Genomic DNA, 23,843 nt, shown 5'->3' with positions numbered 1-23,843 from the left:
TTGTTATTAAATACAGCAATAAAACTGTGCCACCTTGGGTGTCATGATGTCTTGGACCTCCTGGTCAGCTGCAGCCTGGAGGGCAGGGATGTCGGGGTTGCTGCTGCTTAGAACCCGTGACTGAAGGAGCTTAGAACCAACAGCGGAAGCACTGGCACGCCCCATTGTGTAATACCGAGCCTCGGGGACAATAGAAGACATCACCGAACCTGCAGGAAGAAACCAGCCCTTTATGATAAAGCAGGCCCTGTAAAACCCTAAAGAAGTGGTGACCTTGTACACACTAGGATACATCTACTTTTATTGAAATTCCATTACAGTAGCAGACGTTGACATCTGCCTTCTTTAAAACAGGAGTAATGCAACACTCGACACACAGGGCGATGAAGTTTTGATATTTAGAGCTGCACCTCAGAAAACATGCATCAGAAAATAATACACAAATTGAAGTGTTAAGTCTTAGGAGTGCTTTTGTATTCTAATTAGTGGAGTCAAGGATACTTTTTTTTTAACTGGGTACTCATTTATTTATTTATTTTTCATTCGCTCAATAATTTACCTGTATTCATGAGCTCTCTGTGTGTGTCTGGCAGTCGGAACACAAAGTAGACATATGATGCCAGCAAGCAGTTTCTTCCATGTTGGTCCTTGGCAAGTTCTTGACTGTTGTGGAGACTGTTCACAAGTGATACCACAGACTCAAAAGCAATCTGGGCAAAATTTGCTGTAGAACAGAAACCACATTATTGATTTCATATGAGTTTCTTTCCAACTTAAAAAAAGTCCTCATTGGATATTTTTTCCTTTTCCTAGCCAATTACTATTCCATATGAACTTGTTGACTGACACAATTTCCAGCCAGTGATATGCTTGGACCTCGACGACTGATGAGGTAGGATGACCTAGACATGGTACACTGCATTTATCTATTATAAGGGCTGAGTGGGCACCTGGGGTTCATTTTCACAGATGTCATGCCCCTGCACTGATTCATACCTGCCTGTCCTGCAATGACCATTGGCTGCACAATGAGGTGAAACAGTTTATCCAGGACTTGGTAGAGGAAGAGGACCAGCGGCTCCAGACGAGACGAGGACAGGGAGATGATGCTCATTTTAAGCTCGTGCTCCAGTTTACTCTCTGGGATCTTGTCATCTAGAACGCGGATAGGGAATGTTACCCGGCCCTCTAGAGCGTGGCACAGAGTGAAGAACCGCTCTAAGTGGTTATCCTGCACAGAAATGGGAGCGCTTGGTTGGAATTGAATATATCTTAAAATAACAACAACAGAAATCTTAAGCTGTAAATCTTAATATAGAAAAATGAGTAATCCCCAAGATAACTCAAGGTTTACTGTGTGTAGTTAAGTAATTACTGATTTTATGGGCAAACTGCTTACTCTGTAGTAAATGTATGACAGGTGCAATTTGCCCACAGTAGAAAAGAGTACCATCTATCATTCAAACACTTTTTATTCTGATTTATTTCATGAATTAATGTATGCAAATCAAAAGTGCAACAATTCATCTTAATCTCTTGCCATGTATCTGTAATAAACAGGAAGAAAAAAGAGGGAAAAGGAAAACAGTATTCAAGCATGGATTGTGGGTATTTGAGATGGAGCTTACCTGTGTGTGCACAGAAGAGACAGCTTGCACTTCGAGATTGAAGACACCCTTATGACCTTCTACCCATTTTATTGGAGGTATCTGGGGAGGGCATTTCTAAAGCACACAGAAGTGTGGATGTCAAAGAGTTTATTGAACGAAGGCTTTATGTAAGTAAATGATCATTATAGTATAGGCAAATCCCCTTAAAAGCCTAACTATCATAATATTTTTCTTGTTTAGAGTCACATTATCATTGTTTTGTTTCAATTATTACATATTAGGGACTTTTTAAGACTCAGACGTTTAAAGCTCACCTATAGAATTATGTCTAACCTCTGATACACCAGTGTAAAACCAGTGACCTGCCCCCTGCAACACTCTGCCCCTAGTGAATGTAAAGCATGTCTTACTGATGCACTTCTTACATCCACTAAGGGGCAGAAATACATTCTTCAACCCCTTCTACTGCTGTCACTAAACAACCTCTACTTCTAAGCTTCAGTCTTTGAGGTTTCTCCTCACCTAAGACTACCAATTACCTGAAAATTAAAGATTCTTGAACATACCTCTGGAGATTGTAATGAGTAATTGTTGGGCAGTCTGTCCAATGCTACAGGAAGACAATGTTGTCCAGTCTGCAACCGCTCATTGACTAGAATTGGAAACCACTGAAAACCAAGAACATACGTGTTAAAATCTATGGATATATTGATTAACATTTTATGAATAAATCACATTAATGACAAATCTATCATATCTTTGTTTAAAGAGACAAACCGGTTTATTTGTATTCACACGCACACACGCACGCACAAGATAGAACCGTAGTGTGTTCAAATGGTCAATGCAACTCTATTTAAATATTTCACCATGTTTCCTTCGTAACATACAATTTGTTCAACTCAAAATGTCCTCTCGACAGCTACAGTATAAGAAGACACACAATCTTCAGTGCATCTTACTGAGTATCCAATGAGGGTTTCCACACTGGCTGCCTGGTTTTGTTTCTGTTGGCAGCTGATGTGATAGAAGGTGAAAAGAAGGTGATGCCTCTCTGTGAGTTTGGCGGGGAGTTTAATTTTCACTTCTTCATAAAAATCTGGAGACCTACAGAAGAAAAATACACTGAAAATGTCTGTTTTCACAACCCTTTGCCTTATTACACATTAAATCAACTGCAATATGAAGGTCAGCCCCAAAGTATACATACTCAGTTATTATAGTTATTTATCAAGAAGTGGCAGTGACAAAAGTTATTGCTGTTATCTTTAAATAGCAACAAAACAGCTTGTGCAATCAATGCTAAACGCAAATGAGCTTTCAGTAATAGTTATTAGGTTGTTTTCAAACAACTCCAACATTGATGTTAAATTGCTAAGATGAAATAGGCCTATGTACTTGTCTTGGAAAGATAACTCACCTTAAAAGTGCAGACTGCTCTAGTAGTATAGGGCAGTTAACCAGTAAACTAATATAATATGCTTATATCTAATTCCATGTTTCTTTATTTTTCCCTATATGGTACTACAACTATTCAATTAGTAATTCTAGTCTTTATGTGAAGTTATGAGTGCTGATCTATTCCATATAGCTGGTTTCTAGATGCCATTATTAAAGAAATGTGCTCTGGAATACTTACTTGTTGTGATAAGTAATGGTAGTATATACTTCCTGTACAAACTCTGGACCACTGGATTTACCAAAAATAACCTAAAGAGATTTAAAAAAAAAAAAAAAAACAGCAATTGATACTCATGTAGGCTAAGTATTTATAATAGAAAAAAGTCAAAGAGAAACATTTTACTGCAGAAAATCCTCAAAAGTCATGCCTGCTTTAAATTCATAGATTTGGAAAAATGAATTCATATCTTGGATATTAATGACAATAGACTTAATGTGGGTTTTCTCATTTACATGATCATATTATGAATGTTTTTCAGTAGAACCTTTAGTTGTAATCTGTACATTAGGCAGTTTTTTTTTACTGTGCTATTTACCGGCATTGCGTGGCTTGCATCCTCTCCAGACATAAGCTGGATTTTGATGGTGATGTTCCTTGCTGAAGCCAGGCGATTCGCAAAACTTAGCCTTTGTGGGTAGACATATAGCAGATTTCTTAAAAAAAAAAATTAAAAAAAAGATATTCAGTATGATCCTGGTTATCAAAGGATCTCTCAATCCTGTGACGAGATTAAAATGTCAATTTATCCACTTCTTATTTTTCTGTTCCTGGAAGACAGTGCTTAATAAAAGGCCTCAAGCTTGTCAGCTGTTTTAACCAGAAGCTCTATTGCCAGTCATTGTGTAAAACACTCTTAGAATTACTTGTTGTTGGTCTTGGTTAAATTGCAGGTCCCAGTATTTGTATATTTCTTCTAAACAAACCATGTTTTAGCTGTGATGTGTAAAATTGAAATAGTTCAACAACTATGGAATAAGAAATACCAGCTCACTGATCATGAGCCCAGTGAACTGGTACATTTTAAAATAACAAAACTACTACTGTGTGATTGATATAGCCTTTACATTTAACTATATATCATAACCAGCTTATTTGCTGCACAAGGCTGTAAAAGCGATGATAAACGCCAGAACCCGAATGACTTTATAGATAGTAGATAGTAGTTTAAGAAGTAGTGTAAATCTCTGCATTAATAATAATAATAATAATAATAATCTTTATTTTTATATAGCACCTTTCATAGTGGACCACCATCACAAAGCACTTTACAAGATACAAGACTAGAGTGACTGAACTATGCATCAGCTGCAGAGTCACTTACAACAAAGTCTCACCCGAAAGACGGAGCACAAGGAGGTTAAGTGACTTGCTCAGGGTCACACAGTGAGTCAGTGAGTGAGCTGGTATTTGAACCAGGGGACCTCCTGCTTACAAGCCTGTTTTTTTAACCACTGTACCACACAGCCTCCAAATTAAACTGCTGGTCTTAAGTCTATATCCTCAACAATGGATAGAGTAGCGGTAGTGACTAGTGACTTTTCCCTTACTTACCTATCCTAAAACAATTAAACATAATAACATGGATTACCACAGTTAGAAAACCAAAACAAAAATATGTGTGTGTGTGTATGTGGGGGGGGGTTGTCCGAGTATAACTGGGTAGTTCTATTATCACATCACAAAGCTACTGATGTCATAAAGAGACCACAGTGAAACCAAGTAGAACATTCTAAAAATAATTTGCAGCTTTGTTAGCAGTGGACACAAGGCAGAACCATTGACGACAGTCATTATCACGGTGCTTTTTAAACATCATCACTATTAAAATGAAAGACAAATTATCGGATACAACTTAAAAGTTTTATTCAAGCACATCATATCAAACATCTGCACAACCAAAATGCCATTTTCAAATGAACAATGAAACACAAAAAGGTTTATTTTCTAACTTGCCACATATAAAGCACTGCTTAAAAAAAATGAAAAACTATAATAAAATAAACATTTAAAAATAAACTATGGTGTAAACAGGTATATGCACATACAAAACTGTAAAAACTTAAGTAGTTTTTAATCTAAAATGAAAGTAAAATATGATTTATCTTGTGTGTGTGTCACTCGTAGCACAGAATCCAGGTTGAGCTGCTGCAGGAAAATGTCACAACTTGTGCATGTAAACACCGCCATTGACAAAAACAAACAAACAAAAAAAACAACAACAACTACAAATACATTCTATATTTGAAAACTGCAAGGTTGAACACAACAAGACCCCAGACTTGTGAAAAATGAAAAAAATAAAAAAATATGAAATGTGTATGTTGTTCTGGATTCAGGGGGGGATAAGAGAGAATGGAAAATGGCAAGAAAAAAGTAGAGTGGAAAGGGTGCACAAATGGGTAAAGAAACAAACTAGAAGAAGCCAAACTTGACGAATCCACCAATCTCGATGAATCCACCAAACTCCAACAATCTCGATGAATCCACCAAACTCCAACAATCTCGATGAATCCACCAAACTCCAACAATCTCGATGAATCCACCAAACTCCAACAATCTCGATGAATCCACCAAACTCCGCCAATCCACCAAATTCAACAAAAACACCAAGCTTAAGGATATCAATGAAAGATCCAAGCTTAAGAATATCAATGAAAGATCCAAGCTTAGGAAATTGATGACAGATCCAAGCTTAAGAAAATCGATGAAAGCACCAGATTCGATGAAAGCACCAAGCACGATGAAAGCACTAAGATTTCAGCAAGATAATGTGGCTTTTCATTAAACTTTTTACAAGATTTTTTTTTCAATATATTAGATGAAGGATAACAGGAAGGCTAAATCCTAATCTCCTACCTGTATATGGTGTGCGGAACATAAACCTCTTGTGATGGGAACTCTAGAACTTCTCGGACTGGACGGACATTCTTCTCAGGTACTGGCCTCACTGGTATCAGTTCAGAGGTGAGACAACCGAGTACAGTGTCTGGGGCTGGCATGATATCCAGCTTGATAGTACCTGAAACACAGGTAAAGGATAATTAGATGCTTGGGACATTCTTTCTTTACCTGTATGCCTGTTTTGAAAGATAACTTGAGTTTGGCCCACAGTATTGCATTATACTGTCATAAGCAGAGTAAATAAGCATGTAGTTGCTAGCCCACTTACCTGTTATTGGTTTAATTCTTCTCTGCAATGTTGACGTTCTTTTAAGGTCAGCTAAAAACTTAAATAAATCTTCATCACTTAGCTTGTCTCCTTCCTGTAAATGACACAACATTAAATGTTTTGTTAACTTGCCAATATACTGTATAGGCACATTGAGTTTTAAACATATATAATTCATTTTAACAATACTGTGTCCAAAATATTTACAGCTATACAGGAGCATAACTTTTTGTATAATGTAATTCTATGCCATGTTTCATCAAGTTCAAACAAGAGGGAGGTGGTGAAGCATATCAGCATTGCACAGGCATCAAAACAAAATGCTTCTCTCTGAGCTTCGCTGTACAGTGCAGCTTTAATAATCTTTCCCACCGCACTCCCTCACTCCAACCTTGAGGCACTTTTGAGAAGTAATTTTTTGCTGCAATAATAAGTGTGGCAAATATTGGCAGAAGCAGACAATAAAATATTACACAAAACAGTAGTTTCTTGCTAAATTTGGTCTTATTCTTTAAAACAATACATTTGCCCTTGCACTTGAAGTATCCAAAGTGTTGGGTCTTTACCATCCAAAAATATTAGCATATTTTTTATGGCTGTACTATGGCATCATATTAGTATATTTTTATGGCTGTATTATGGCACTCATATTAGGTCAATGGAGCATTTTGCTCATGAGGTTTCTTTAAACCTGTCTGTATCTCAGACGTTTGACACATGAAAGTGTTACAGTGACAATACTTACAGTACTTACTTGATTAAATACATAGAAGTGCTGCAGACTGTCCAGTTATTCATGAGAAACCAGTCTGATTAAGAAAAAAAGGACGTATAAAAATGCTGTACCTGTTTACAGAAAGTGCTTATGGTAATAGTTGCAGGTTTGAAGCCTGACAAGTTATACTGGTCTTCTAGAGAGTTAAACTTTTCTGAATTCCTTCTGCTTAGTCCAAGAGTCCTTCTATCTCCTGCAGCTTTACCTAGAAAAGTAGATATGAATCATGTGCATGTCTAGTCCAACTGATTATTTATATATTTCAGAGGGAAGGCTGGAGCCAGAACAGAACTCAGAGACGGTGCCAAGAAAACAAAACAAATCATTATTCATCTTGACTATGATAATGCAAGGTCGAAGATTTGAAATATGTCTCTTAGGGCGAACCAGTTCTATTTCAGCACTATATTTACATTTACTCAAGGGAGTCTTAATGTTGTCAACCATCCAAATTATTTTTCACTCATGGAATTCAAAGGTGTGTTCTGTCTACAGGCTGCACAGCTGGAGCTCCCGAGTCATAGTAGCCAGTGTATCAGTATTATATAACCTGAAATTCAAATTAAAGATGAATTGCCAAAAATAAACTGTAGGACAGGCACCTGACCAGCAGGAGACTTGCCATGACCAATGTAGCGCTACCTGTGGGTCCACTGGGCAAGATCGGCTAATAACCATGACAAGGATCAGCAAGCTCCTGGTCACATGACTTACCCGGCACTTCCACACAGGACTCCCTTTACTGGAGCAGTGACTGGGGAATCCTACACATTTCTTATTGCCAAACACATATGATACCAGTTATAATTCAGCAGTTTCAGCTAAGTGATCAGTTAAAACTTGCTTACCAACTGGTCAGGTTTTACTCCTGCAAGGAGGTGACAACCTTACCATTCATGCTGTCTGTTTCGACAATGTCTCTGTCAAGGGTAGCTGTGCTGATCACACTCATTATGTTAACAGTGGCCCAGGCAAATGGCATCCTGTATTTCCCAAGTCTCTGGCAGAACGATTCAGCTTGAATTCTTAACTTTTCAAGTTTGTCTTTGTTCTGAAAATGACAACATTTGGTGAATTGTATTTAATGGGTATATCAAACTAATTATCTGGTTAAACAGTACAGTAAGTTATACAGAAAATTTATGGTATTTTTATTTTTTTTTAATCTCTTCTGGAAGTTGATTACTTCAGTAAACTGACATTTTTGTTACCCAGTCAGAGTAGAACATGAACTACACAGTAAAGCGCAAAGTTAGTATGGTCTTGTGTTTATACAGTTACATTTACATAATCGTATCCACAATTATAATTTAGAAAATGAAGAGAAGCACAGCTTAGGTATTTGACTAATGTGAGTTGTGTGAATTTAACAGGAACGTGTGGTGTTCTTCCTAACCACTAGGGGGAGGATGTTCCTTTCAAAATGACTAAGGAGGCGACATGAATGAATGGAGGTATTGATTATGAAATTGTAATAAATCTAAATAACAAGCTCTCACTTTGATATGTCCAACATGACTATGTATATGGTCTTAAGATGACCCCAACACTATCGATGATGACAGTGTAACCAGGATAAGTGAGCTGTCCTAAGGTGTCATCATAGTGCAATCCTGCACATCACATATCAATAGTATTAAATAGCAAACTGTATTCTGTTTATTCCTTGTTTTTACCTTTGCATTATCACTGTCTTTCATCACCATGTACGGCTCTGCACATTCACCGATTTCACCCTGCTGAAGGACCTTCTCAATCTAAAACAAAACGTTAAATGAAAAATAGGTTACTGGGTAACCAGCAAACCAGCACTTATATAGAATTCCAGATACGGTTTACAGCAAATTGATTAATCTAGGCGTGTACAGTCATGGCCAAAAGTCTTGCATCACCCTCTCTATAGAATGGTCTAATTTTGCTTCATAAAGTCAAATGAAACCTGCTGAATAACATTATGTTAACATACTGAATTACATGCCACTTTGTAGTTTTCCATATACTTAACAAAAAACTGACAAATTAAAAAATACTATTATGGCTTCTGGTAGACTTTTTGTAGTTTTTTGATTACATGATGTTAAATAAATGATCTAAATTATGTTCATATAGGTGTTTTTTTTTTTTTTTTTAATTATGTCTCAAACCTAAAATTATAGGTGATGCAAAACTTTCAGCCACAGCTGTAGATAAGAAATCTGTCTTTTACTGAAAACCATTTCCTAACAGTAACCACACTGGTCTTAGCTGATTATTACAGTGAAACTCGTTGCCAGTCTGCAAAACAACTTTAAGATCCTTTAGAAACTTCTGCAGCTTGCAAAACAACTCAAGGTGGCAGTATATCAACACAATGTCTTACTTGAAAGTAATGAAAGGAACAGAAATTACCTTTATTACGAGGTAGATATCAGGAGAGGGGTATGTGATGGAGAAGACAGCTGATCTTGCTTGGCTGGACGGTGCTATATGGGGTGTGTGACATCGAAGGAACCCTCTGAACTGATCTGAGTTCAGGTCACAGTAAAAGTTCTCTGAAATCTGGAACAAATTAATTTTTGTGTATTAATTCAATGAAAGAAAACAAACAGCAGCTTCTGCAGCATAGAAGCAAGCTCTAAAGCCCAATTAACAAGTACGTTGTTACTCAGACTGTTGTAATATTGCAGTGCTTACTGTTCTACTTTTAAGTTGTCCCTAGCCATGTGATTTCGACTACTAAACTCTGTATCTTGCAGATAATTCAGGCAGTTCAGATGACAGTCATTGAACACACCTGTCACTACACATACATCCACTGCTTGTTTTTAAACACCCCCCACCTTATAGAAAGATATTGTAGATATATGTAGCTGGCTTGTCTGAGAAAAAAATGAGTATCCTATATTATAATATCAATATGAACTCAGTATGATGACTCTAAATGTGATGGTGCTCCCTTAGCTAGGATGCCCTTGAATACGTGACTTTGGTCTCAAGGTCTTTTTCCTGGTAAACAACTGAATTAATTTAGCACATTTTGGCCATGGGCTGTACAACAACAACAGCAGCAGCCCACTAAATGAGTGCAAACAACGAGTTCTCTTTGAATTTAGGTCTTGTAGTCCCTGTGCGGCACGGTGAAAGCCCTTAATGTAAATAGTGTGTGTGTGGGACTGTAAGGTTGGCAGGGCTGGTGTTAAATATGTCCCTGCCAGCAATCACAAATGTGGCCCTTCTCTAAATAGGTAAATGAGTGCTAAATGGGGAGTGGCCACGTCAGTCAATCAATCAATCTTTATTTCACATAGCGCCTTTCTTAGTGGACCACCATCACAACGTGCTTTAATGTATATAAGGAAATCCTTTGTCTGGTGGAGGCAGTAGGTGAGGTGGCACGCTGTAGGTGAGGTGGCACGCTGTAGGTGAGGTGGCATGCTGGAGGTGAGGTGGCATGCTGGAGGCGAGGTGGCATGCTGTAGGTGAGGTGGCATGCTGGAGGTGAGGTGGCACGCTGGAGGCGAGGTGGCATGCTGGAGGCGAGGTGGCACTCCGTAGGTGAGCAGGTGGTCAGTGAAGGTAAATGCCCAATGTGCAATGACAACAGTGAGTGTACAGTATTGTTCTGGTTACACCTTTTATATTGGTCACTGTGTCTTGTTTAATAAACGTGCACAACAGTGCTTTAAACTGCAGCTTGTCTAATTCTTGACACTATCCTGCTACACACTGATATATAGAAACTTATTAAAAAGAAACCATGAATTGCTTAAGTTTCTTTTAGCACTACAGTGGATGTACATGTCCTAAAGTAATGAAAAATTGGACAGGTGTGTGCTAAAGTGTGCACACTCTCCTTAACCCACATCAAAGGAGCACTTTCTGAATGTGTCATGAATGATCATCTCATAACTGCCCAAAGCCACCAATTTCATACTCAAATTAGCATTATCGAGTATATGCTTTCAGAATACTGCTGGAAAACACCACGCATTTTTTAAAGAATAGCTGTTTGCAAGTCATTGCTTGTTACACTTATTTTTCCATATTGACAAAAGCTTATTTAGACAGTAACATGTGATGTTATTGTACCGTATTATATTGATTTTTTAAATGATCTCAAAAGAGAAATCAGCATAATGAATCATATAAGGAACAAATGGGTTTGTCAAAAAACTCAGAATAAACAAAAACATTAAAGAGTAATAAGATACCTGGCTAGGATTGAAAAAAACACTTCCAGATTGGAGGATGAATTATCTTGTGGGCTGTCTTAATGTAGTTAATCTACAGTAACTATTAATATACTGTAGTATGTTTGCTGAATATTATTTATGTAGGTCGTATACTTGGAATATTCATATACAGTAATAGGTGCAATTTAGAGTGACTGGCTGCTATGGGTTGAATTCACACCTGGTCCCTTTATTCACAACAGGCTCAAGATAAAATGTACAAAATGTATGCTCTGAAAACGACCAAAAAAACAAATGTGTGCTTTAGGATCCACAGCTGATACATAAAGCCATGGAATCTAGATTTTTAAAACCTGAAACATTTAGATTTCATGAAGTAATTCAATTGCTGATCTGCTACTCACCTTCTTCTTTTCCTTCAAATCATACAGGGCTAAGCTTGCAAAAAGAGGCTCTACTTCTATCTCACACCTGCAGAACGGAAAGAGGCAAACACATCACATATCTATCTTTCTCCTAAAAGCAGACACTTTCTTAGCGCAAGTAGCTTCAAATGCCATTGTAATTGTTTTTTTTTTTTTGTATACAATGTGACTGTTCAACTCTGCTACAGTGGAGAGAGTAGGTGGGGCTCACAGAGCTTAAAGGTTACATTGTTGTAAGATTTGAATGGAATGCACTTGGATTCTCTTGACAAGCTCAAAGCAGATTTCAAGACATTGGTAATAACCCAATATTGGATGAAACTAACCCAGAACCACTCAGAATGACTGTAAATACCATAACACTACAACAAAATGTGCAGAGCAATTCAACTGACACGTGAACGTGTTTCCAGTACTGTAGTTTCTGCAGAGCAATTCAACTGACACGGGAACGTGTTTCCAGTACTGTAGTTTCTGCAGAGCAATTCAACTGACACGGGAACGTGTTTCCAGTACTGTAGTTTCTGCAGAGCAATTCAACTGACACGTGAACGTGTTTCCAGTACTGTAGTTTCTGCAGAGCAATTCAACTGACACGGGAACGTGTTTCCAGTACTGTAGTTTCTGCAGAGCAATTCAACTGACACGGGAACGTGTTTCCAGTACTGTAGTTTCTGCAGAGCAATTCAACTGACACGTGAATGTGTTTCCAGTACTGTAGTTTCTGTTCTCTTTGCACTGTAGCTGTGAATTTCTGCAGAGATTTTCCATTCACTGACTTACAGTTAGTTGCCAAAGTATAAACTTGACCTGGAGGTGAAGCACATTAAAAAAGGCATAATTTATATGTCACTCAACCATTAACAATATATCAGTAGAAGCCCCTGATTGAAATAACCTTAACATTACAGTTTTCTATTTTCAAATATGATATAGTAATTATAATGTATTTGGTGGAGGATTTACATGTGAAGGAAAATAGTCAACTGTTCAGCTGTTCACACAGTGGATGCAATTAAAAGCATGATTATGTGCAACATTACTTTATGACTTGGCATCTGATTTGAATCCTGTGGCCAATGTGTTCCTTCGGGCAGTCTGGAACTGGCCGTATTTCCACAGCATCCTCCTGTCAGCAAACAAGAGAAAAACTGTATTATTCCTCACAGCTAACAGGATTCTGAATGGAAAGACAGATGACTTGATTTAATGGTGAGTGAATACTGAATACAACACTCCTTGTCTAAATACATTGTATGCAACCTTAAAACAGAAACATTTTGATAAACATCTTCAGAAAGGAATTATAAGTAAACTGAACGTGAATATTTTCAGGAAATAGTTTTACTAGTGTTACTGTGAGTGTTTGTTAAGAGTGTGCATTTAACTAGATAAATACATACACATTACATAGTACACACATATATATATATATTATATATCTATATATATAGATATATATATCTATATACCACACACACACACACACACACACACACACACACACACACACACACACACACACACACAGTGCCTTGCAAAAGTATTCAGACTCCTGACCAGTTCTCTCATATTAATGAATTACAAATGGTACATTGAAATTTCGTTCTGTTCGATATTTTATTTTAAAGCACTGAAACTCAGAATCAATTATTGTAAGGTGACATTGGTTTTATGTTGGGAAATATTTTTAAGAAAAATAAAAAACTGAAATATCTTGCTTGCATAAGTATTCAACACCCACACATTAATATTTGGTAGAGCCACCTTTCGCTGCAATAACAGCTTTAAGTCTTTTGGGGTAAGTATGTACCAGCTTTGCACACAGTGTCGGAGTGATTTTGGCCCGTTCTTCTTGGCAGATTTGCTCCAGGTTGTTCAGGTTGGTTGGACAACGCTTGTGGTCTGCAAATTTCAAATAGTGCCACAGATTCTCAATGGAATTGAGATCAGGATTTTGACTGGGCCACTGTAGGACATTCACCTTTTTGTTCTTGAGCCACTCCAGTGTTGCTTTGGCCTTGTGCCTCCCAAGCTTCAGTTTTTTAGCGGACTGAAGCAGATTCTCTTGCAGTATTTTCCTGTATTTTGCTCCATCCATTCTTCCTTCAATTGTAACAAGATGCCCAGTCCCTGCTGATGAGAAGCATCCCCACAGCATGGCACTGCCACCACCATACTTCACTGTAGGGATGGTGTGTCTTGAGGCATGGACACTGTTAGGTTTGCGCCACACATAGCGCTTTGAGTTTTGGCCAAAAAGCTCTATCTTGGTCTCATCTGACCACAAAACCTTTAACCACATCGCAACTGGGTCACTCTCATGCTTTCTGGCAAACTCCAGATATGCTTTCAGATGGTACTTTTTGAATAACGGCTTCTTTCTTGCCACCCTCCCATACAGGCCAGCGTTATGCAGAGCTCTTGATATGGTTGACTGATGCCCCATTACTCCACTCCCAGCCACTGAACTCTGTAGCTCCTTCAAAGTGATTGTTGGCCTCTCTGTGGCTTCTCTCACAAGTCTCCTCCTTGTTTGAGCGCTGAGTTTTGAGGGACGGCCTTTTCTTGGTAGTGCCTGGGTGGTGTGATGCAGCTTCCACTTCCTGATTATTGATCCAACTGTGCTCACTGGGATATCCAAATACTTGGATATTATTTTGTACCCTTTCCCTAATCTATGCATTTGTATTACTTTATCTCTAACTTCTGTAGAATGCTCTTTGGTCTTCATTTTCCTTCAGATTCATAGCCTTACCAATGATCCTTCAACAGTGGGGTTTTTATCCAGAAAATGTGACAGCAACTTTAATGGTTCACAGGCAGAGGCCAATGGTAAGGTAATTGTGTCCTTGTTAGGGCAATTTCTTTCATCGGTGCAAACTGGGAGCTTCCACAGCACAGGGGTTGAATACTTATGCAAGCAAGATATTTCAGTTTTTAATTTTTCTTAAAAATATTTCCCAACGTAAAACCAATGTCACCTTACAATAATTGATTCTGAGTTTCAGTGTTTAAAAATAAAATATCAAACAGAATGAAATTTCAATGTACCATTTGTAATTTGGTAATATGAGAGAATTTGTCAGGGGTCTGAATACTTTTGCAAGAACCTGTATACATACTGTACTATAATGCAGTAATATGGTAAAGCAGATTGGGATTAAACATAGGTAGGTGAAGAGTGACATGACAGAAATTTAAATCAAGCCCTATTCAGTCAATTCTGTGTTCTCCTTTATAGGGACACAAAGAGGCACAGTGCCACAATGGTCCACTCTAGAAAGTTCCAGCAGTTTGGAGCCTCAGGACCAGGGAATGTTGTGGTAGGGTTCACCTCCATCTATTTGGACAGCTGGGGAAAGTCGCATTTAAAGTGACATAAAAAGGAATTTTAAAATGCCGCAATGCCCCAGTGAAACAAGTTCTGTATACATATTAGAAAAGAGAATTTGCAATGCTCCTTCTTAAATCTCCACAGCATAAAACCTGAGGATTAAGTCTGCATTATGGCAAATTCTGAAATCCCTGCTTTGCAAAACCATCTCAGGTTCACAGTTATAGACGGAATCACAATTTGACAAAAGTCCACTTCATAGGCTGCTACCCTCCTGATAATGAGAAGCTGACCAGTGGAGTTCTTGGCCTAATGTGACCCACAGCTGTCTTTCTTCTTTCTCCTTGCAAATACCTCTATAAAGTTTAAATGTCTTCTTGGAACGGAAAAAATACAGGAGGGGTAGACACTTTTAGAAGCTAACTTGTACTTTGAATTTTAAGTCTTGCAAGGGTTAAGTTTCTGTATACCAGTTATTTTCTGTTGAAGGGGTAAGGTATTACATGCATGTTGCAGTAAACTATACCCCCTGAAATACTAAAATACACAAATAAATACATAAATGAAACTAGCAAGATAATTACCATGTGAAAAAAGCACAGTAAATCAAAAAAAAAAAATACTAACTGTAATTGTGTTCAACCTATTTTTTTTCTAAAGCTTTTCAAGACATTGATGGCTCATAACTCCAGTTCTGTGAAGTGTTTAGTTACATTTCTTTGTATTGTATTGTATTTCTTTGTATTGTATTTTCCACTTTCCCTTTTTATCTTGTGTTGAAAATATCCTCCTATTCCTAATCATTACACAATAGTAAACAGCCTGCTATACACATAAAAAAAAGGCCAAAGAGTGTTTTTCCAGTTTACGATCACATAGAAAAAACACAACAAAACAGTCTGGAATACAAAACTTAAAAGTACATGTTAAAGTTAAAGTTCTAGTGATTTCTCTAATGCATAAAGGGCATTCGCCTCAAACAGCCGAACCAAATCATGTTTGACCGCTTTGACTGAACGGACTGCTGTACTCACCTCATCGGCGGGTGGGTAAAGTGCGAAGAGCTCTGGCAGCCGGCCGGCCTTGCGGGCCTCCCCGTTCTGCCTGTCAAGGTCCTCGGGGCTGCTGAACCGCAGGAGGGTCTCCACGCGGCTGTCTGGCTGGAGACCCCGCAGGTCAAAGTCAATGGAGGTGAGAGTCGGCCGCCCGGAGTCACACAAAACAGGCAGCTTTTGGGATTTGACCTGCCAGCAAAGCACACGTGAGGGTTTTAATCAAAATATCTCCACGAAAATAATTCTGTCATACGCAACCACTTATGTCCAGGCAACCTTGGCCCTTTTCTCCCATGTATTTGTCACTTCAAATTTATTTGAATCCTTTTATTAGTGGCCACACTCAGATTAATTTGTGAAAATGTCCAAAATATCTTTTATAGTGCTTAATAAAGGGTAAGCAACCTGTATAGTGATTCCTACTTTTACCTTTTCAGGGATGATGTCATTTCCTGTGTCAGAAGTAGATTACATTTTATCAAATGCTCAAACTTGTTTAAATGTAATGTAGTTAATTATATAGTGTGCAGAAGTTGATATTATACAACTGACTTTGTCCCTTACAGGGTTAGAATATTATCTTGCAATAAAACTCTGGGCATGCTCTGGGCAATAAAACCACTCAACTGTGCTTTGTGTCTTACTGTTACCCAAATGCCATGTTAATAACAGTACATATTATTTACAGAAAGCACAAAACAGCTGGGCCCTGCTTCTACTTTTTTCTTCAATAACAGTAACAGATAGTTGCACTGTATATTAAACGTGTTACTGCTCCAGTTATTGTCAATACTGGTACTACAAATGAATTATATAATCAGTTACAGTTTCATGGATGTGTATGATCCCAAAATGCTACAATTTTCACAAAATAAATACTTTCCAAATGAAGTATTAAGATCTGTTTTTACTTTTTTTCCCCATATGAATATACTTGAAATGATGCATTCTGATAATGTCCAGCATTGACATAATAGTCGCTGTTCCTTTTGTTTAGCTGTTATTGTTGTTGTTAGTAAGGATTATGAAGCCCGTTCAATTCCCAGTGTCACCGAACTGATGTCCGTTGTCTTGTTTATCCAACTGTGCATCATTGCACTGCTACACATTTTCACGCTTCAGGGACTCCACTGCCTTATTAAGTTAGTGAAGTGTAACAGAATTGGTCAAACCAATAGCCAGTGGTTCCCTAGCAACTGAAGAAGATTGCTAGCTAAATGAGACCTTCCTTGGAACAACAGGGTATTTGTTAACAACAAATTCTTGTACATGTAAAAAAAAAGGTTCATGTCAGGAATTTCACTGAACTTGAGAAAAAAAAAATATTCACAGAAGATGCCAAAGATGAGCAGTGGAAACAGACAAACAAAAAAACAGATATTAGAACAAGTAATCATGTTGCGAACTGGGAGTTTGATTTATGTAGAAACATAAATATGTTTTTCTACAACAGATTCAATTTTTCTAGCTTTGTTGAAGGAGGGAGCATTGATGTAGATACAAATACAGGGTGTGTTGATGGTCACTGTCACTTCATTGTGAGAATGATTTGATTTACAGTATGTTATACCTCAATAATATGTACAACACAGGTAGGTAAAGTAGTATTTTGTTGTACATACTAAGGGTGTTATGTGACAAAAATGATAGAAACACACAAAAAAGTGTGACCAGTACTCTCATCCCAGACACGTAAAAGATAGTTTTGCTCAAACTGGCCCCATAAGTAGGGTAGGAAAGGCAAAGAGAAAGGACATGAATTTTCGACCAGATTGCATCAGGGTAATGACATAGTTAAAGGGAATTCAATCTCCTCTGGAAGAAAATTGGGTGTATTCCCTCTTCTGAATGTCAGTCCTAGTTTCAGCTTGTCTTCTCTCATTGCAGTTGGAACTCTGTCAGTCACTGAGACAGCCTGGCAGCTGTTCAATGCTGCTGCAGAGCAGCAATTAACACAGGTCAAGGTCCAAGAAGTTTTGACTAAACATATTTAACCCAAAAACACAAACCTCTTCCAGGATTTGTGGAAAATAAATGACCCTGTGTTTCCCAGAATAAGGAGGAGGAGTTTAAACAAGCAGAACTGCTTTCTGAAAAAAGTAGTGAGTACAGGAGGCTAAACAATGAGAGTGGATACAGATGTCAAAAAGACTGCAAGAAAATATACTGAACATGAATATTGACCACCGCAGCTTGAAAGTGATTTCTGAGATCGCTGAAATGATTCCATTAATATTGTTTGAAGTACAGCTTTTGGAGTAAACCGACACTGAAATATGCTTTTTACCAACCTGGTGTTCTTGACTACTGGAATCTCGCTGTTCATCAGATTCAAAGATCTGTTTCTGCAAGGTTTTGTGCAGGCCCATTCTATCAGAATATATGCTCCCTCCATCTCCCTGATACCTGGAAATGATAAAAAGATATTTTATAATAACAGAGCATAGTGAGCTTGGCTTGACGGATCAACCCGTCTGCAGCCCCTGTAACCCGGTGATCTTAGACAAGGAAAGAAGTGAAACACAATGTGATGTGATGTGAAATCAAAGCATTAAAGCATACAGAGGTATTACTGGATTAACAGTAAAAAAAAAAGGAAATTTAAAAGTGAATAAGAATAAGGGCATTAAGATGCTTATGATTTCCTTGTGATATGGTTTATTGCCTACTGAATACTGCTTGAGGAATTCAGATTTTGCCTGATTTGCAGTGGTTTGAATCTCAAACGGAAGTTATTCAGTTATGTTACAGAGAGTTAAACTATAGGGATTTCTGAAGAAAAACTGATGTGACCTTCGTCTGGAATGAAAAGGTGCTTGACTTACTTTCTGCTGACAACAAGCCAGGGTTGAGTGTAAGTCTGAATACAGTCCCTGACATGTGGATCCAGCTCCTCCCTGGAGACAAAGAAACAAAACAAGTCATCTATGAGCCGCACACATACTACTGGCTCTCTTCCCACAAGACTGCTTTGTTGCATATCAAAACTAAAATATGTATCCCTTTATTCTTATCAAAACAGCTTCAATGCTGTCTGAAGTCCAATATACAAATAATAATAAACAGGTCAAAACATTACAGCTACAGCAATATTGTATAGACTGATTTCTGCCTTCAGTTGGCTTTATTTTTTTTTGAAAAGCGGTCAATGTTAGAGCATTATTATTAAACCCATGGAAATTAAGAAAACTGGGAGGAAATTTAACAAAGACTTTGTATTGAATACTATATAAAAGAATGACTCTAATGCCAGCAATGGGGGGGGGGGGGGCCATTGCAAAGTGCTACGATAAAATTGGCCTGGTATATATTTTTGAATTCTTTGCTCTTCTTTTGAATACTCCTCCCCAGTAAATTACAAACCAAATTATAATCTAAGCCTCTTCTTATATTTCACTTTAGTAAAGCTAGACTTTAAAATGGATGAGTTTAATAGGCTATTTGACATCACAGCACAACATATCTATCAGGTAATTTCAATGAATCATTCTTTCTAATCATTCATATACTTATGCACTCTGTCCATGTGCCACTGGTATTGAGATGAAATCGATCCTGTTCATTTCCGTTGGCAGCAGATCAATATCAATGTGCACCAAACACTCCTCCCACATGCACGTTAGGTAATTCATAACACACAACAGGGTCTGCAGTCATTATACAGTAACTGTATGCCCTGGGTGCGTTGGGAAGTGCGTTATTGTGCTTAGAAACTTTATGTTAATAAAAAACATAAAGACATTTTCTAAGCACAATGACACATTTCACAACACACTCAGGGCGTGCAGTAAATGTATAACTACCGCACACCATGTCCTGTGTTACTGCATAAGTAACATACTTATGGGTGGAGTGTTTGATGCTCTAGTTAGTTATTCATTTTGGGGGTGAAGTCACTCAGCAGGTGGTACAATGATACTGCAGCAAAAAGGCACAGTGACGTTAAAGTAATTGTTGCTAACAAAATTATTACATAAACCATGCCCATTTTGCACTTCCATGACATACCGGTAGGTCTCAAATGTGCAGTTTGTAACAAATGTTACACTAAAACATGTATCTGGTGCAGTGGTCCTATACCAGTTTAAAGAAAAATCTGTTTCAAGCCAGGCCTTCAAGGAAGTATGCTGTTGTCAATTGGTGAAGCAGCTGTTAAGAAGCCAGTGACGAGGTAGGGACAATTTCACCTTCCAGGCCAAATGCAATATAGTCTAAAGCCTTACTTTCTACCAGATATTTCTTTAGCCTAGTGCAGTTCCAGATATCCTATTTTAAATTAAAAACACATGTTTGCTAAAACATGTGTTTATTTAAAAAACTGCACATTTAAGACCTATACAATGAAAGGATGTGCTTGATGGAAAGCAATTAGGGAACTATTTTGTTAGCTACAATTACTTTAAATGACGTGCCCTGTGAGTCAGTTAACTCACTTGGCCTAGTGATTCAGTGGCTACACAGTGAATGAAATTCAGAGGCTTGTGGCTCCCAGTCCCCCGTTTCCACTATAAGGCTACATTGCCTTGAACAAGAGCAGCACATTCAACCAACACAATGGGTGACCTCTAATGAAAATGAACCTACAGTCAGTTCCACAACTGAAAGCTCTTATACCTTTCAGTCTGATATCCAATGTAAAGGAGACTAAACTAAATAGCACATGTATGAAAGCTCCAGTTGCACAACATCCCTCTCTCTGTAAACACTGTAAAACCGGAGAATGTGTTTGTGGGTTTTGTTTTCTCCCCTGGGAGTTGAACGGAAATGTAACCTCAGTTTCAGACAGATTGTTGAAGATCTTCAGATGAATGCACCGTGTGATCGTGATTCACACTTGACAAAAATAAATACTTGATAAATGTAATGCTCATGATAAGAAGACTTCAAATCAAAGACCCACTATATGTGGATAAAGCAAAAGGTTCATGTGAAAGATCATGTGCTGTTCTTGATTCACCATGTACAAAGGGGTGGGAAGGTGTTTTCAAATTGAATTTTTTGTGCTTTTGAAGGTACAGGATTGATGGCACTGGAAATGGAAGTAATCTAGTTATCCACAGAGCAGGTACATCAACATGCCTCAAACCTTCCCCAAAGAGACAACCCTTTTTAGGAAATCCATGCAATCCTGTTATTGGACATTAGTGCCACCTGTAATGATGTCGTTTTGTGATGTGGAAACTGATGACCTGACTGGACTGAGACCACCTATGAACTTGGGCTGGAATGAACACTTTCATAATGAGCCCCCTACCTATCCTTTTTACAACATACCCGTTCTCTGGGACCGAGTGCTGCTCCGTCCGGCACTCCCTGGGGGCAAGCTCAACATTTAAGTCATCTTCAGGAAAGTCCCCCAGCTCCTGCATTAAGTCTGAGCCTGCACTATTCATCTGAGTTATCAGGAATTCTTCAAAGTCCAGCGGCTCCACTGCTTCATAAAACTGAGGCTGAGAGACAAACAAGAATAAAAAAGCAATTTTAGCACCTGAACTGAAAGTGTGTACCAGTTTTCAAAGAAAGTCACATGGCTGACCCATAGAGACCGCTTTTTTCACTACAGTTCATTCCTCCTGAACAGAGTATGTTATCGCACAAGTCTATGTTGGGGAACTCTTGAGGGAGCAAGGTTGCCCCTGACATCACTGTTCCTCTGCCTTGATTTAAATCTCCAGCAGACACACTCTGTCACCTACATTGGCTGACTAGAGTTTACAGCTTTTCACCCCTATTTTCAATTTTGTTTTATGGGCGGTTAGGTTATGTGTTTATTGTTTTAATGCATGACGTTCCTCTAATAGTTAGTTGCACATGATATTTGGCTGATTTCTAACATTTTGTTTTGCTGGTTTTATAGTATTCAGTAATTCATTTAGTTTATTTTGTGGGCTGACTGTGTTGGTATAATAATTGAAATCAGTCACACTTCAAAGCCCTAATCACTTCAGTGATGTCATAATGAACATCACTTTCGCTTTGAATTTAGTCTGTACATAACTACAAAATCCACTGAGTGTACGAGCATAGTGTTGTTTCCACATACACTATATGCACTTTGGTGTTATAATGATTATAAGGTAAGAGTTTTTCGTCTTTCCCTGTTTTGAGGTCCTGGTTTTCTTTTAAAAAAGTGTTGCTTCATTTGTGAGTTTGACTTTCAAAATCGGTCATTCGACTCGGCAACGGGCTACTGTTGCTGTGCTGTCAACAGACTCTGGTTTGTTTGTTCCTAATGTTTTATCATCAGATAACAGGATTTGGAATCACAATGAAAGTTTCAATTACAAAATGGAAAAAAGGAGAAATGAAGGACAATAAAAATACAGAGATTGCAACTAAAGGGTTCCTTTTTCTACAGAGAAAGCTGAATGTAGTCTGCTGGGTTAGGTGCTCACTAAATCCTTTAAGTACTATAATCATCTGGGAAGGCACCTGACGATGAACACGAAAAATGACACGTAGTCTACTGTAACACTTTCAAATAAATAATTACAAGGGAAAAACAGAGCCCCACTCTAAAACTAAAATAAGGAATCTTACCAGTCACACTAAAAGTAACTGAAAATGTGTGAAAGAGTGAGGCATGTCCTGTCACGATATGGTTATGCACATTTCAAACTGCAGTGAAACATCATGCAGTTGCTATTTGTCCTGTATCCACTGTGTAGCCTCAGGGATGAACACAGTTCACATTCTTTAGGAATCAAATACATTTTAACTCCTTTCAGTTTCTGCATACTTTGCAATGTGCAGAATGGGCTAGAATGATTAATTTAATTCCTCCAACAGGTTGATAGTCTACTAATTACTTTATTAGCATTGCCCTTTATTTGGTACAGAATGAAAAATAAAATCTATTTCTTTCTGTAAGTTCAGTCCCATAAAATCTCTAATCTAAAGCAAAACAAAACAAAACAAAAAAGACACTAAAATATCTCAACAAGAGACTGCATGTTGGCTAAGCTTACCTGAATGACAGAAACAATGATGGAATGTAACGTAGAGACTACCAGAGCATTCCATGAACAATATCTCCCCAGGCTCTAAATTAAACTGTGCTCAGAAAATGAAGCTGGCTATTTCCATTCTCCACCACCCACCATCAACACAGCAACAAGACACACACACACACACACACACACACACACACACCACACACACACACACACACACACACACACACACACACACACACACACACACACACACACACACACACACACACACACACACACACACACACACACACACACACACACACACACACACACACACACACACACAGCATGTATTTACAGACACTCCCATAAAAAGAGTTGTGTTTGCTACACAGAAAAAAAAAACTGAAAAACCTTCAAATAACAATCGTGGGCAGCCAGGATGGCACTCATTCAATGTGACTGCAAAACATTTAATTTGTTAGAAAGGGATACAGCAGTGTGTCAAGCATGCTTTCTTGTCCGGTTGTGACTGAAATTGCAACACAAGATGCAGATTGTATATTTTACACAGCAGTGGTCAGGTTAGATACTGTATTTGCTAACCTAATCAATGAGTCATGTGAATAAAAGCCTATCTACACAAACATGTGTGCTACGACTACGAAAGCCACAAAAGATCTCCCTACCCATTTATTATACAGGGATTGGGCAGAAAGCAAATATAGTAGTCTTTTAAATAAGCCACTCAGAATCATTCCAGTCTGCTTTGGAAAGGTTTTAAATTGTATTAATCTGTTTACAACCTATTTTGCTGTGTTTCTTTGTCATGTAGTTGTACAGTAATACCTGTACGTCTGTTTCTTCTGACGGGGTGTCCTGTGGTACTTGCACCTTAAA

At 38.1% G+C, this 23,843-nt stretch overlaps 1 protein-coding gene across 4 annotated transcripts in view; it reads right to left on the bottom strand.

Moving 5' to 3' along the window:
* Nucleotides 1-23,843, bottom strand: part of LOC121314933 (dedicator of cytokinesis protein 8-like) — a 58,168-nt gene that overhangs the window by 16,793 nt on the left and 17,532 nt on the right. For all 4 annotated transcript variants that reach the window (XM_041248706.1, XM_041248716.1, XM_041248733.1 and 1 more), the window contains 20 exons: nucleotides 21,280-21,455; nucleotides 18,831-18,902; nucleotides 18,297-18,411; nucleotides 15,985-16,194; nucleotides 12,657-12,742; nucleotides 11,593-11,659; nucleotides 9,405-9,554; nucleotides 8,693-8,773; nucleotides 7,908-8,067; nucleotides 7,088-7,221; nucleotides 6,242-6,335; nucleotides 5,929-6,091; nucleotides 3,608-3,725; nucleotides 3,250-3,320; nucleotides 2,573-2,717; nucleotides 2,177-2,278; nucleotides 1,629-1,724; nucleotides 997-1,231; nucleotides 560-724; nucleotides 34-209 (listed from right to left, as the gene is read on the bottom strand). In XM_041248706.1, the coding sequence (XP_041104640.1) occupies nucleotides 34-209; nucleotides 560-724; nucleotides 997-1,231; nucleotides 1,629-1,724; nucleotides 2,177-2,278; nucleotides 2,573-2,717; nucleotides 3,250-3,320; nucleotides 3,608-3,725; nucleotides 5,929-6,091; nucleotides 6,242-6,335; nucleotides 7,088-7,221; nucleotides 7,908-8,067; nucleotides 8,693-8,773; nucleotides 9,405-9,554; nucleotides 11,593-11,659; nucleotides 12,657-12,742; nucleotides 15,985-16,194; nucleotides 18,297-18,411; nucleotides 18,831-18,902; nucleotides 21,280-21,455 (2,616 nt within the window). The remainder of the gene's footprint in view (nucleotides 1-33; nucleotides 210-559; nucleotides 725-996; nucleotides 1,232-1,628; nucleotides 1,725-2,176; nucleotides 2,279-2,572; nucleotides 2,718-3,249; nucleotides 3,321-3,607; nucleotides 3,726-5,928; nucleotides 6,092-6,241; nucleotides 6,336-7,087; nucleotides 7,222-7,907; nucleotides 8,068-8,692; nucleotides 8,774-9,404; nucleotides 9,555-11,592; nucleotides 11,660-12,656; nucleotides 12,743-15,984; nucleotides 16,195-18,296; nucleotides 18,412-18,830; nucleotides 18,903-21,279; nucleotides 21,456-23,843) is intronic.

This window comes from Polyodon spathula, chromosome 1 (genome assembly GCF_017654505.1).
Source record: "Polyodon spathula isolate WHYD16114869_AA chromosome 1, ASM1765450v1, whole genome shotgun sequence".
Classification (NCBI taxonomy): Eukaryota; Metazoa; Chordata; class Actinopteri; order Acipenseriformes; family Polyodontidae; genus Polyodon; species Polyodon spathula.
This window is presented reverse-complemented; position numbering and strand designations above follow the sequence as displayed.